Source organism: Sphaerodactylus townsendi, linkage group LG05 (assembly GCF_021028975.2).
Source record: "Sphaerodactylus townsendi isolate TG3544 linkage group LG05, MPM_Stown_v2.3, whole genome shotgun sequence".
Classification (NCBI taxonomy): domain Eukaryota; kingdom Metazoa; phylum Chordata; class Lepidosauria; order Squamata; family Sphaerodactylidae; genus Sphaerodactylus; species Sphaerodactylus townsendi.
The window spans coordinates 25,006,107-25,021,212 of record NC_059429.1 but is presented as its reverse complement, the minus strand read 5'-3'; the positions used below and the strand labels follow the sequence as shown (position 1 = coordinate 25,021,212).

General features: G+C 46.4%; 1 protein-coding gene across 1 annotated transcript in view; it reads left to right on the top strand.

Annotated features, from left to right (window-relative positions):
* ATF6 (activating transcription factor 6) overlaps window positions 1-15,106 on the top strand; it is a 104,939-nt gene that overhangs the window by 44,628 nt on the left and 45,205 nt on the right. The window contains exon 15 of the mRNA XM_048498520.1: window positions 13,698-13,782. Within this exon, the coding sequence (XP_048354477.1) occupies window positions 13,698-13,782 (85 nt within the window). The remainder of the gene's footprint in view (window positions 1-13,697; window positions 13,783-15,106) is intronic.

Here is a 15,106-nt window from a genome sequence, read left to right as displayed (position 1 = left end):
TGTGGAAGAGCTGGCATGAATCTGCTTGTCTGACTTGTAGGAGTGGCCATTGTTGTGGTCCTCCTGTGGGGCTTTATTTTAATCCTGGTTTTTGTTCTGAGAATGGATGGGAAAGCAGCCCACCTCTTACATACGCTATCTGCCATATAGCCAAGCCATGGCTGTAAAATCTGAAGAGGCTGCAGCTTCTCTCACCTTCCCACTCCCCCCCTTAAAAAAAACTTTTAGAAAGTAAATATTTTTAGCAACCTCTAAAAAACCTCCCTGGAAAGGTGTGGTGCAGGGGTGTCCAACTCTGGCGCTTTAGATGTTCATGGACTACAATTCCCATCAGCCACTGCTGGCATGGCCAATTGCTGGCATCAGCAGGCATCAATGCTGGCATCAGCAGGGGCTGATGGGAATTGTAGTCCGTGAACATCTGACGCGCCAGAGTTGGGCACCTCTGATATGGTGTGTTCTTCTATTGTTTTGCCGTATCTGCAGACTATAACTGAGCTTGGTATAGGAGTGTGATGATGAAATTCTGGCTTTGGCGTAGGAATGTGACGATAAAATTTGGGCCTCTACCATTTCAGATGCCAGGGGGAAGGAGTGACAGGGTGTTAAAAAGGTGATTTTGCCGAGAAAAAGTTTCGTACATATACTAAGCTTTCATATATTGGGTGTTTTACCAAACGCAAGTAACTTTTAACATAGGGCCACACTGAGAAGGGCAAGCCCCCATCTCCATTCTGTAATGGTATAGTCTAGAACGCTTCCATCTTATGATTCATCGTGTACGGATTGGCTGGGCTGCAGAACTCTTTGAGATCTTTTTGCTGCTTGGGAGGCAGTCTGTGGATGGTGGCTCTTCAGAAACTTGAAGTTGGTATTACCCTTTACTGGACTGTGGGAATTTTTTCCTGTGCTCTGGTCTTTGGCAAGACAGATTGTCCCATCTTTGGCAGCAGCCTACAACTGGTTCTGCACCCAGAAATGAGCTGAGCCACAGGACAGGGCAGCCAGGCTGAAAGTGACTGTCTCAGCAGCCGGAGCAATGGATGTAACGGATCTTGTCTCTTCTACATCTTCTTGCACATGTGGCGAAAAAGGCATGAGAATGCAGTCTCGAAAACCACTTGCATTGCTTGTTGAAGAGCAAATTGAGTCTTGGAGTTGAAAGCAGCTTCTTAGATAGGGTTGCCAGCAGACCTGGAGAAAAGCATCACGTCATCAAGGAGTCTTGATGATGGGACGTCTACCCACTGATCTTAAAAACTTCCATGCCACAAAAAGCCTCAGCTGCCCATTTCCACACATTAAAGGGGCAGAACACTTTTCTCCATGCCTGCTGACAACCCTACTTATAGAGCTGTGGTGGTAAACCTTTGGCACTCCAGATGTTGTGGACTACAATTCCCATCAGCCCCTGCCAACATGGCCAATTGGCAGGCGCTTATGGGAATTGTAGTCCATAACATCTGGAGTGCCAAAGGTTCGCCACCACTTTTATAGAGCATCTGGCATATCTCCCCCCACCCACCCACCCACCCATGGAGCATCCTTCGGAAGGTTGCACAACCTCTACCTGGAGAACTCAAAGCTCCTTTCCCTTCCTCTCCCCACAACAGGCACCTTGTGAGGTAGGTGGGGCTGAGAGAGTTCCAAAGAACTGTGACTAGCCCAACGTCACCCAGCAGGAATGTAGGAGTGCAGAAACACATCTAGTTCACCAGATGTGCCTCTGCCACTCAAGTAGAGGAGTGGGGGATCAAACTTGGTTCTCCAGATTAGTTAGAAAAAAGAATGATGAGCTGTGTGCGTGCATTTAGTGCCATCATTTCTGGCTCATGGGACCCTATAAATTAATGACCTCCCAAACATCCTATTGTTAACAGTCTTGCTCAGGTCTGGCAAACTGAGGCCATGGCTTCCTTGGTTGAATCAACCCATCCTTTGTTGGGTCTTCCTGTTTTCCTGCTGCCTTCCATTTCCCCTTGCTCTGTCTTCACGTAATGTGATCAAAGCACGATAGTCTCAGTTTAGCCATTGTAGCTTCTAGGGAGAGTTCTAAAGAGAAACAAAACCTGGTTTCTGTTACTGTACTTAATGTATTTTTCATTTTTAAAAAACAAAATCTGGCTTCAAATGTCTGATCACATTGAAGGTTGGAGCAATTTTCAGGTGGAGAAAGCCAGCAGAGCACACGTCTACAAGAGAGCTATTTCGCCCCCTCTTAATGTCCAATCCAGACTAAAGGCCAGGGGTTCTGGCCAGGGGTTCTGAAGTTGTTTATGAAGGTGTGCACTACTGGAAGCATTGTTTCTCTACTCCTTGTTTGGTTAATCCACCTTTCTGAGTTTAGAGGGTCATTTTTGGCCCAGCGACTCATTGGTCACTTTTGAACCATGTCCGCCAGCCCTTCCCCACTGGTTGTCACAACAGCCTCCTGTATCTGTTGTTCAGCCTTGCAGAATGCTGCCTCGCCCATATTGGTATTTTGCTGCTTCTGCCTCATAACTTTTGGCCGCATCATCTAGCTCAGGGGTAGGGAACCTTTAACACTCAAAGAGCCATTTGGACCCGTTTTCCACGGGAAAAGAAAACACTTGGAGCCGCAAATAATTTTTGACATTTAAAATAAAGATAACACTATTGGGTTTTTTTTACCTTTTACTCCGCTCATTCTGAGAAGCGCATGGATGCGCTCGCCCTGCTGCCTGCAGGGCGGGCAAGGATGAAGCCGGCTGCTCGGCCTTGCCAGCCACCGGGAAAGCGCCCGCCCCGCTCCAATGGGGTGGGCGAGAGGGGAAGCCCACGGCACGGCCCAGCCGACCGCGGGCAGTTGGTGTGCCCGCCCTGCTGCCTGCAGGGCGGGCAAGGATGGGGCTGGTGGCTCAGCTCGTGCAAGGGAGCCACAGTGCAAGGGCAGAAGAGCCACATGCGGCTCTCGAGCCGCAGGTTCCCTACCCCGATCTAGCTCCCTTGCTCATGCAACAAGACAGCAGTGAAGTGTTTTGCACTGCATGCAGTGGAGCTTGTGTGAGCACCCTACTGCACAGACCATCCTGGATCTGTTGTGAATGGCTGAGAGAATGCGAGTTAGAAGGCAGGGAAAGAGGATTACTGTTACTCATATGCAGAGTCCATAATTGGCTTGTACCTGGGCTGCTTGTACCCCGTGCTAAGGATCACATTGTCGGAGCATCCAACTTGTAAATTCCACATTATCTGGGCATTATTTCCCCCATAGATGCATAAGAACAGAATCTGTGCTATGCTCTGGAATAACCCTTTTAAAAAAATTAGGATTGTGTGTTTACTCTTGTTTTATACATCATCTCCCCCAGAGTTCAGTAATGGAATTCAGCTGTTTTTGTAATAAATGCTAGTAAAATGTTAAGAGGTGAGTAAAAGGTTCATCCATTCTGCAATTATGCTTTTTTTAATTCACATCACTTGGGGACAAATCTGTAAATGGGAGAGCTTTACCTCTTCACTTTGAGAAAAGTACATTTCATTAAATGCTGTCTCCGGTAGGATAGCTGGGTCTCAGCGTTTGACCAGAGGTTTCAGAGTTTCTCATTCCTTCTCAGGATCTCTAGGGCAAGGCAAGGGGTCAAAGTAGGGACAGGAGGACTGGGGGTGGGGGGAGAGACTGTTTTTACCTTGACTTGGGAAGAGCTCTTGTTGTTCATTCAACCACCCAAGCCAAGATACATGGACCAAATTCAACCTCTGACCATGTTAAGTGCCATCTTCTGCCCCTGCACCCAAGATCTGCAAGAGATAAATCCTTGAGCTCAAAGATTGATCCTCTAGAGGTCTAGTAATTTTATTTGCAGGACAGACCCAGAGCGAAGCAATGCACAGCGACCGGGGGCTGCTGCAGACATTAGTGGCTAGCCGTTCCTTATAAAATCCTGTCTGGGACTGTCAGAAAGGGGTAATCTGAAATATTAGACCATTTTATGAACAGTGGGATTGGACTGTTTCTGTTGGAGTGCTTAAAGAGAAAGACCCTCTCGCTGTTCCTTCGCTCTCTCCAGAAGCACAATGACCATAAAACAGATCAGGTAGATTAACTGTAGAATTGGAATGCCATCAGCGCTGCAGAAAGGAGTCTCTGAAAAATAAATTAAGCCGATTGATTGTACTTTGGTTTTTGTTTTGGAGAAATCCGAACCTTTTAATAGAGATCCATTTGTATGCAAAGATTTTAAATGTGGTAGTCCCATTCTTACAGGTTTATTTTTTAATTGACCTTGTGTTTAGAGGGGTTTTTTTGGGGGGGGGGGGGCTGCAGGGAATACTGAGGCCCAAGCCCTGTTTCAGCAGTAGGATTACAACAAAGGTGCAGTTCACAAAGAAGGTTGTGTTGGATGCTTCTCCTGGCCATGGTAAAGCACTGTTCTACATACCAAACTATGAGTTGCCTCCTTGTTCTTATAAATGATGCTTCCCCACTCCTCCCCTGCGAATTCCCATTGCCTCATTTGGCCGTTCAGAAGGTAGAAAAACTGTCAGCAATTGTGAAGTTTCCCCATGATGCAACGTATATTTTCAAGGAGGGCCATTGGGGCAGGACTCCATCTCTGCAGGGGCTTCTTCCTCAGTACTGGTTGGCATTCCCTTTTGGGGAAAGTTACATCCAGGGCTGCACACACTTTGCCTTATACTTTGCTGTAGCAACTTTGAATGATACATCGGATGGGAGACAACAGTAATGGATAGGTCTACTCCTGCTTTGTTTTCCTACCACTTTTGCAGTTCTGTTTTTGAAAATATACAGTCAACTCTGAGTTTTAGCATCTTACTTTAAAATTTTAATCTTGCTTCCTCCATTGTGGCGTTAGCAATGACCTCAGCTAGGGGATGAAGTGGAGGCTTTGTTGCAGAAAAGGGCTCTTGAGGTAGTTCAAGACCCTAATGTTACTAAGGGTTTTATGCTAGATGCTTTCTAGTAGAAAAGAAGGATGGAGTTAAAAACCTATATTGGATTTGCAAGCGTTAAACAAATTTACATTACAAAATTCAGGATGGTTTCTCTGTGTCCGGTTATACCGTTTTTAAAAAATTCATTGTGATTTGCTGTTTTAGACTTAAAGGATGCTTATTTCCATATTGCGATCCCTAAAGAATACCGAAAGTGATTGCATTTTAAATTTGATGGGAAAGTATATCAATATACAGTGTTGCCACTTGGATTAGCTGCAGCACCACAGGTCTTCACAAAGTGGGTGGCTCCAGAGATAGCACATTTGAAAATACAGGGGTGTACCATATACCAGTACCCCTTTTTGGGTGATTGGCTGGTGGTGGCAACATCCAAAGGTCATCTGGAGCATGATATTCAACTGTGAGAAGGTGGGGCTGTATATAGATTGGAAAAACTCTAAATTGCAGCCTTCTCAGGTGGTGCAATTTATTAGGGCAAGGTTGGATGCTGTTGTGGGAAGAGCATTCTTGCCGGAAGATGGAGGAGAGAATATTCAAAAGATGGAGGAGAGAATATTCAAAGGAATATTCAAAGAATATTCTTAAGCAGCCATATCAACAGGCAAGAGACAGTCAGCGGATATTGGACTTAATGGCATCTACTAGATCTGTATGGCTAGATTGTAGCCTGATGGCTAGATTGTTGATGAGACCATTACAGCTGTGATTCGGGGGGGGGGGTTCACAGTGGTCCTTGTCACAACTGATGAGTGAGCCATTTGAATAATCGGCAGCATCATTACATTTTCTGTCAATGGCAGTATGTTTTTTAGTGGCAATAACATCAGCTTGAAGAGTTTGGGAGTTAGCTGCACTGAGCATTGTGCCCCCGTTCTTGAAGGTTTTTGAAGGCGAAGTGATTTTGAGACCTTCATTGGACTTTTTACCCAAGGTAATGCGTAAGTTCCATACGGCATAAGAGTTGGTATTACCGGAATTTTTTTCAAGGCCAAAGTCTGAAGGGGAAAGAAAATTGTATAACTTGGATGTGAGAAGGTCGTTGTTTTATCTGAGAAGGCAAAGACTTTTTGGAAGGATAAGAATGTATTTGTTAACATACTCACGGCAGTCAAAAGGGGGAAAAGCTTCAGCACAAACTTTATCTAGACCAGGGGTCTGCAACCTGTGGCTCTCCAGATGCTCGTGGACTACAATTCCCATCAGCCCCTGCCAGCATGGCTCATGAACATCTGGAGAGCCACAGATTGCAGACCCCTGATCTAGACTTTATATGAATGGACTTTTGCGACCAGTGTTACAAGTTGGCAAAAGCACCATGCCCGTTGGTGGTCCATGCACCTTCAACAAGAGCTGAGGCTTCATCGGCTACGTTTAGGCAGGGAGTTCCACGGCAGGAAGTCTGTCAAGCAGCCATGTGGTAATCAGCTGATAGGTTTGTTCAGCATTATGCATTCCATCTGGAAGAGAGAAAAGATGTAGCAGTGGAGAAAATCTGTTCTGCATTTGATGTTTACATGAACTCAACCTGCCAACATGGTAAGAAAGAAGCATGCTATAATCCCAACATGGGGATGCAGAGAAGACCGATGATGAAGACAGGGTTGCACTTACCTGTATGATGTTCACCGAGCTCTTCTGTACAGGCACATATCCTCCTACCTGCCCCACTTTGAGTTATCAAATAGGGTTCTTGTGAAAGCTCAGGCAGAACTGAGGAGAGAGGGCATCGGGCCATTGATCAAGAAGGGGTTTGGGAGGGAATAATGAGGCCAACGGCTGTGACAGCACCCTCTAGTGATGAACGTCTAGAACTTCATCAAAGGCTGGCCTGCATCTGAGCAGTCCCCAATGTGTGCTTTCAGAGAATACCTTGATGAACATCAGTTGCTATTAAATGCACCCTGTCTTCAAATACCCACTCATGCCACGAAAGCTTACTGAGTGACCTTGGGCCAGTCACACACACTCAGCTTTCATCCTGTCTAATATTTGAACGGAACACCTTGCAGGAATACTAGGGTCATGCAAACGGACAATGGCAAAACACCTCCCTACATCTTTTGCCTTGAAACTCTATGAGGTTGCTATAAATCAGCTTGATAGCAAAAACAAAACAAAACCCAACAGCAAAAAACCTTATGCCAGGGCAGGACATAGACTGAGAAAGTTAGAATTAAACCCAGCACACCCCAGGTGTCAACCATTTCTGGCTGCTGCGCTATTCTGTTCCATAGTTACAGGATCCATGAGTTGTGTCAATGACCTAGTTCCAAATTATGCCAATGTGGGGCTTAGTTGCTGCCCTCAACAATTTACAGACTGACTTGATGATTGTTCTGTTATATATGGAGATCTATACATGGGGAGAGGAAGATTACCTCCCTCCCAGTTTAATTTGGGATTCCCTATGCCTATTTAACATGGGGGGAGGAACTGTAGGAAATCCAGACATGGATCTCCTTCAATCTTGCCTAGCTTGGTCCTTAGAACGCTTGATATGACATCCTGTGGCATGTTGGGTGTGTTTCTCTGTGGGCTGAGTGCATCTTGTCCACTGAGATAACTGAAGGAAAAGTCCGCTGCTGTCAAAAGAAAAAAAGTCCCCAGGTCTGTGTTCCAACATGGAATTATGGAATCATATTTCTTGGCAAAAAGTCTAGAACAGAGATGATCCTATAATAGTCTGTTCTGAATAACCTCTATAGCCTTCATGCTTGAACAAAATGGAACCAGCTCCCTCTGTCTGAAGTATTGTTCCCCCCTCATATGGCTGCCATCACACACATGCATCAATAGTAAAGTTATACAACTGCTTCCTATTACAAACTCATAAACATACATATGTTTCCCGCAGTTTTTCTTAAGGACCGACAAGCCAAAAACCAGAAGCAGACATGTGACAGCTATGTTCTGGCCTACGTGAAGGTACCTTGGTTGCTTCTGTTCTCGGCACAGAGGTGCCTTACATCACACAGAAGTTCCGTTTCTACCTGCACCGAGGCCTCATTTCACTGGCAGAGTAGAATACAAAGGCCTGGTTTCAAATGGGACAAAAATCTCAGGACGTTCACCATCTTGCTGCGATAGCTTTTCCATGGCCTTTGAGGATGTTGTAACCTCAAGAGAGGCCTTCTGTTCTTAAGACCAGAAAGGAGGTTCTGTCGCCCTTCAGCAAAGGGCTCAATTGCACATAACTGAGCAGCAAAGGGGAGGGGGGGAGAATCCACCCTTCTGCGAAAGCAGCTGGAATCCATCAATCTAAAAACATCAAAGAGCCCAAAATGTGTGGCAGTTGAAAGAAAGCGTAAACCCCCTTGGCAGGCTACAGATGGCGGTTTCCAACAAACATTTGGCCTGTTCTTGGTTTGCAGCAGAAATTGTGGAGCCTTCAGTTTCTGACATCTTCCGACAAATTGGTGCCTTCCTAAAAACCCCATGTTTTGCCACATTTTGGTCAGGAACTCGGGTCTTTAAGTAGCAATGATAGAAAGTCAGTAGGGTAGAAGCAGAGGGCCTCTTGATGAAGCAGAAGTTGGGAAGTGGCAGGGCTCAAGGGAGGGGGCAGGAAACCAGAGGCAAAGCACGTGAATGGTTGAGTAGGTTAACATTTAGGAAAAGAGAGAGAACACCCAATTTGCAGCACTACAAAGAGCCCTGGGCATTTGTGAGATCCTCACAGTACACGCTGTGTTCTGTTGCTGAAAGTGAACTTCTAGGAAGAGTTCATGAGTGTGGGATGCATCCAGTTGCGTATTTTATGTGGTACGGAGGGGGACGACACCCCAGATGCTCCTTGCCTGTTTCAGATGGGGGTGCCCATCCGGCTGTCCCCTCCCTCCCAGGAGCAAGGAACGACATTGGGCTGTTTTCCTGTGCCATGCTGGTGCCACCTCCTTGTCCTGCACACCCCCACCAGTCTGAGCCCAAGCCGCTTCATGCTGAGCCTCCGCTACCTGGCGCTTCATGCTTCTCCTGCCCAGCCTCCAAGCTTGGGGGAGAGGCAAACAGCACAGAAGCCTGAGCAGAGGGCGAGCCCGCGGCGGGCTTAGAGGCCCAGCCACTGAGGTCTGCAGCAGCAGCGAGGCTTGCTGCTGTGCTCCATTTCCGCTCGCTCTCCCAGCTACCCCCTCCCAAATTTTGGCAGAAGGCAGACTCTGCGGTGCTTGGCTCAAGCACTCAGGTCACCCCATCGCCAAAACGACAGACCAGAGTGCCCAGATCCGCTGACATCAGAAGGAAGGGTGATCCCCACCAGTCTGGGCCGTTCTGTCCTCGTCCTCCCCTCCAGATTCCGTCCTAGGTCCAAGCTGGCCTCAGTTCACTGGTTTGCAAAATGGGAACTGTGGTGGTGCAGGAAGAGGACAGGCAGGAAGGTGCTTGATTGTAACTTAGGCGGAGCACCCGGTACCTCAGGAAAGGGATTGCAGCCTCCAGTTGGCAGAAGCGTGGGCGAAGTTAGCAAAGGTAGCAGCACTTCCTGCTGGCTCTGCTCATCTGAGCTTCTATCCTTTTCCCCTTTACAATTGTTCTGTTTCCCTGCTATCTCCCCCTCCCACCTCCCCTTCTTTTGCTCCTAAATATACTCATTGGTTCAACAAGCATGGTATTGTAACACTCTGCCATGACAGTCTCAAGTGGTTTGACACTTGTGATCAGTTTTTGTGAAGACACTTTTAAAGAATGACTGGCGTTTGTGCGGAGGGTGGAGCTGAGGCAAAAGAACTGTTTACTTGGGTGTTGCATGGAAGACTCATGATATTCTCTCTTTAGAATACTTGGGGGGCGGGCAATTTCAGTGCTTACCCCGAGCACCATTTGCTGTAGATGGATGCATCAGTGGCTACAAATAGAATTCTGGGAACATTTGTTCTTTCTTTAGAGGGAATTGAACTGTACTTTTTGAAATGTTGTGATATTTTGTTTTAGAAAAAAGCAAGTTTAACTGGGAGAATTGGGTAAAATTTTGATACGACGGTCTGTTGGTGGTTCTGGAGCTTGTAAAGGGAAGGCAGCATAATTAGTGACTTTCTCTATAGTACAGAGGAGAGGTGTAAAGAAGCAAAATAGAGCCCATTTCAGATTTGTCCATTCATACCAGAATCTGGCAACCTCCCATAGATCTGTCCAGTCCATGAAGTTGCTGTGTTGTTTGAACAGGGGCAATGTGTATATTTTGCATGTGAGTTTTGATAAACTGCTTTGTGAGTGCAAACCATTCATGGGATTTTCCAGGGTTCTGGACTGCAGGCAAATATGCACTGTTCCCCATTCAGGCAACCTGGTGACCATGCAGAGGAGAAGGAGAGTTTGAATTTATATCCCTCCATTCTCTCCTGTAAGGAGACTCAAAGGGACTTACAATTACCTTCCCCCTCCCCCACAACAAACACCCTGTGAGGTGGGTGGGCCTGAGAGAGCTTCGAAGAACTGTGACTAGCCCAAGGTCACCCAGCTGGCGTGTGCTGGAATGCACAAGCTAATCTGGTTCTTCAGATAAGTCTCCACAGCTCAAATGGCAGGATGGAGAATGAAACCTGGTTCTCCAGATTAGAGTGCACCTGCTCTTAACCATTACACCACGCTGGCTCTCTAGAGAAGCATTGCGAAAAGTGTTTGGTTCCAATATGCATGGTTGCATAGCATCTGAACAGGGCTTAGGTGTTTAAATATTCTGTTCTTAATCTGTGCTCTCTGAGGAGAGAGCAGGCTGTCAAAATCTAGTGAGTTATCCAATTTATTGCTGGCATGGGGGGTTTGATCCCAGCATTCAGGGTTTTAACTTCAAGGCTTCTAGAGGAAAGGATAAAATCTCAGGGTGAGGAGCCAGAACCACGAATAGGAGGGTAAGCTCTGCTCTACATATGGACTTACTTGTCCATAAGATTTCCAGGCTCTGTCTACTCAGGATCCCAGAGTTGTGGCAAACCCCACTGCATTGTAGGTGGGGGTGGCTATCCTTGAGACTTAATCTGGTCCTTCTTGGTGCTGCTTGCTTGGCATCAGGACCACTGGCGAGTCATTGTAGATCTGCATGCATGATTGCTACACGAAGGAGCGCTCAGTCTTCTGCACAGCCCATGAAATCTTCTTTGCTGTTTGGTTTGATTAAAGAAGCACGTTCACCTGGGGCTGGATTTTTCAATGTGCAGAACATCTGGCTCGGAGGATTGTGGGGTTATAGAGATAGCCATGAAGAAAATGAGACTGATGGAGCCGGGGGCTCCTTTGGCAATCTCCTCTTTCCAAGCTGATAGTTTTCCAGCCATCACGCCAGACGCTCCGGGTCTGGGACTGATCCTTGGGTTGTCATCCCATCTGAAGTGTAAACTTTGGCCCAGACCAAAAGCCATCTGTGCTGTGGTCGAAAGCATTGTGATTTATTCCACTTGTTGCAGGCGCTTCGCATGAAAGGAGCAGATGGTGGGTTTTTAAGGCTCACATTTCAGGGGGTTTCTTGGTACATGTGTTAATATTGCTAATAATGCATTTTAGTATTTATACAGTTTTTAAAATTATACAGCTACAGGCTTAAAAATTGCCCATGAGAAGCAGGTCCTCTCCTAGTTACAGTAGTAACGGAAAACACTTCAGGGGCTGAACCTAGTAGTATTCCCCCCCCCCACCCACTCCCAGTCTTATTGTGATGTATGCAGGGGACGTTTTCTGTAGTTCTGATCTCTTGTCTCTTGACTTACTCTGTGTGTGTGTCTGTGTGTCTGTGTGTGTCTGTGTGCTGTCAAGTCACAGCTTACGTATGAAGGAGGGGGCCATATAAAATTTTTGATGTGTTGAAGCTGGACAGCAGGGCAGATGCAATTTGATGCATTTTATTTTCAATTTTGTTAAATTTATATCTTGCCTTCCCTGACCGAAGTCCGGCTCAGGACGGCATGCAAACATTTTAAAACAATTCTACAAATACATAAAATTCACTATATCTATTATTAAACTCACTAAGAACACAAGGTGGCAAACAAAGAAATGTTGGCCTATGACAGTGGTGGCGAACCTTTGGCACTCCAGATGTTATGGACTACAATTCCCATCAGCCCCTGCCAACATGGCCAATTGGCCCAGCTCAGTTGTAAACTCTCCTAAAAACTATCTGAGCTGGGTCAAGAAGGGGCAATGCTGGGTAACTACGTGTTGATTATTCTCGAGAGACCGGATGATGATATCGGGACACACGAGATGGCCTTAACCAAAGCCCTGGCGGAACATCTCCATCTTATAGGCCCTGCGGAACAGTCTAAGATCCCGCACAGCCCTGGTGTCAGCTGACAGAGGCCCCTTCCGCACATGCAGAATAATGCACTTTCAGTTCACTTTCACAATTGTTTGAAAGTGGATTTTGCTATTTCACTCAGTAAAATCCAGTTTCAAAGTGCATTGAAAGTGGATTGAAAGTGCATTATTCTGCATGTGCGGAAGGGGCCAGAGAGTTCCACCAGGGCAGAAAAAACCCTGGCTCTGGTTGAGGCCAGTCACTTGGTGCTCAATTCAGTTACTTGTTGGGGAGTGCGATTCAAAGTGCCTTGCACTTTATGTATCAAGGATGCTCTCGGGAAAGAGGAGAGGACAGGGGAGATCTCAGCCAGCTGAGCTGAGCATCTGACCCTCCCCCCTTTTTTTGCAAGTATTTGGTCAGGCCTGTAAAGCAAAGGGCTCTTGATCTCTCAGCCTTTGACTAGAGGCCTGTGCCCCTTTAAGAGTGTGCCGCCAGAATGAGTATCAGCTCAGGATGTTCTTGTGACTCGTCATCTATTTTTGCTTTGTTTAAATACTTGTGCCCTGCTTTTCCACCCAAAAGGATCCAAATCAGTTTACAGCAGTAAAGAATACAATATCAGCAAACCAGCAAGCAGACCAAATGACAAACAGGCTCTTAGAATGGTCGAGAATTCAGTGGCTGGTTCATTCCAAACACACAGGTTGTAAATCCATTTGGCTCATATCTCTGGCCACACTGAGGCTGTATACCTGCAATAAGAAGGGAAAAGTAAATTCTTATCACAAGGGTACAGCTTTAGGATTGTACCAGGGATACGTCGGGCATATTTGTGCTTAAATTCAATCTCTTTGTGCTTGTCATTTTGTAAGGTGCTTCAATTTGCCAGTGTGTGTGTGTGTGGGGGGGGGGGGGGGGGATATTTATGTAAACTCCCAAATGGATTTGGTGAAGAATCTATTGTGTTCGCCTTGCTAAATTAATGCCTATACTAGTTTCTTCATGTAAATGCTTTGATTTAGTCTACCCGCAGAGGAGGTCTTAGGATATGAGTTGTCCTGAATTGTACTACTTTGGACACTGGTGTGTGTGTGTGAGGTGGGAGGTTATCTCATGACTGAATGCTTCCTTTTATTTTTGGGGAGGGGGGGTTTAACTTGTAATCAATTTCTGTCGGGATCAAACTCAGGTCGTGAGCGGAGCTTTGACTTCAGTGCTGCAGTACAAGACTCCAGCTCATTACTGTACTGTATGAAAAAAGACCACCAGTTTATAAAAGTGTAACAGAGCTACAGAAGCAAAACGTGGAAGTGAAATTTACTCAGTTTTCATTTCAGCTGGAGACCAGGGTTAATGTTATTCCAGGGGCCTTAGAGAAGAAGTAAACTTCACTGGGCTTACTCATACTTCTGCAAACAACTGTCCTTGGCTTATTGTTTGAATTCTTACTTCCTGCTAGCATCTAAATGGTGAATGCTCAATTTATACATGCCAGCACTAACTTGAATGCATATTTCAACATTTTCAGGATCACCTGTTGCTGCCAGCTACAACCCATAACAAGACCAGGCGCCCCAAGATGTCAATAGTGTTGCCAGCAATAAACATCAGTGGTGAGTGTCAAACGTGAATGGGTGGGAGAAGAAGCTGTTTCAACCACAGAATCAAAAATGCCCGAATGGCTCAGGGAAGTAAATGTGAATTGTTCCATTTAAAAGCCATGCCCAGTGGTGGGATCCAAAAATTTTAGTAACAGGTTTCCATGGTGGTGGGATTCAAACAGTGGCGTAGCATGACGGGGACGTGGCCAGGCATTCCGGGGGCAGAGCATTGCTGGGCAGGGCTGTGGCAAGGACGCAGCCACTGTGCCGGTCCTTGGGCGGGAAACGAATGCATTCAGGTGCAGGCTGCCACGCACACCAGTCCACTTCCTGCTAGACTGCTTCAAGTTCTGCGCGCTACTGCTGAGGAGCGGAGGAGGAGCGTAACTAAGGCAAAAATCACGTGGCAAAATCACCAATTAGTAACCCCCTCTCAGCACACACAAATAATTAGTAACCTACTCTCGGGAACCTGTGAAAACCTGCTGGATCCCACCTCTGGCCATGCCCTTTTCTGATGAAACAAAGGTGTTTCCAGCTCTGGGTTGGGAAGTAGCTGGAGATTTGGGGGGTGGAGCCTAGGGAGGTAGGATTTAGAGAGGGGAAGGAACTCAGCTGAATTTAAAGCCATAGAGTCCACCCTTCAAAGCAGCCATTTTCTACAGAGGAACTGATCTTGGTCTACTGGAGATCAATTATAGTAGCGGCAGGTCTCTAGTTACCACCTGGATGCTGGCAACCCTATGTATTTCTGCTAGCAAAGGCATTGGAAGTTTTGTATTCCTAGATGAGACCCATTTACCAGATTCAAGTGATAAAGTTTTTGCTGGACCATATCAGTTAAAGCCAATGTCGAAGGATTTTGGCTTGGGCTTCTCCCTGCCATGTTTGTCCCGTTCAGTGGGATTTGCAATTGGAAAAGGAGATATTTGAACATGCATCTCCCCCTTCAACTTGGTAGCACAAGCAAGCTTTAGTACTCAGTTCTGCTGCATGATAAACTACCCCTAAAACAGCTGAGAGCCAGCGTGGTGTAGTGGACAGGAGCAGGTGCGCTCTAATCTGGAGAACCGGGTTTGATTCCCCACTGTGCCACTTGAGCTGGGGACATTTATCTGGTGAACTAGATTAGCTTGTGCACTCCAACACATGCCAGCTGGGTGACCTTGGGCTAGTCACAGTCCTTCAGAGCTCTCTCAGCCCCACCCACCTCACAGAGTGTTGGTTGTAGGGGAAGGGGGAGGAAAAGGAATTTGTAAGCCCCTTTGAGTCTCCTTACAGAAGAGAAAGGGGGATATAAATCCAAACTCTTCTTCTTTTTAATTCAGTTTGTGGA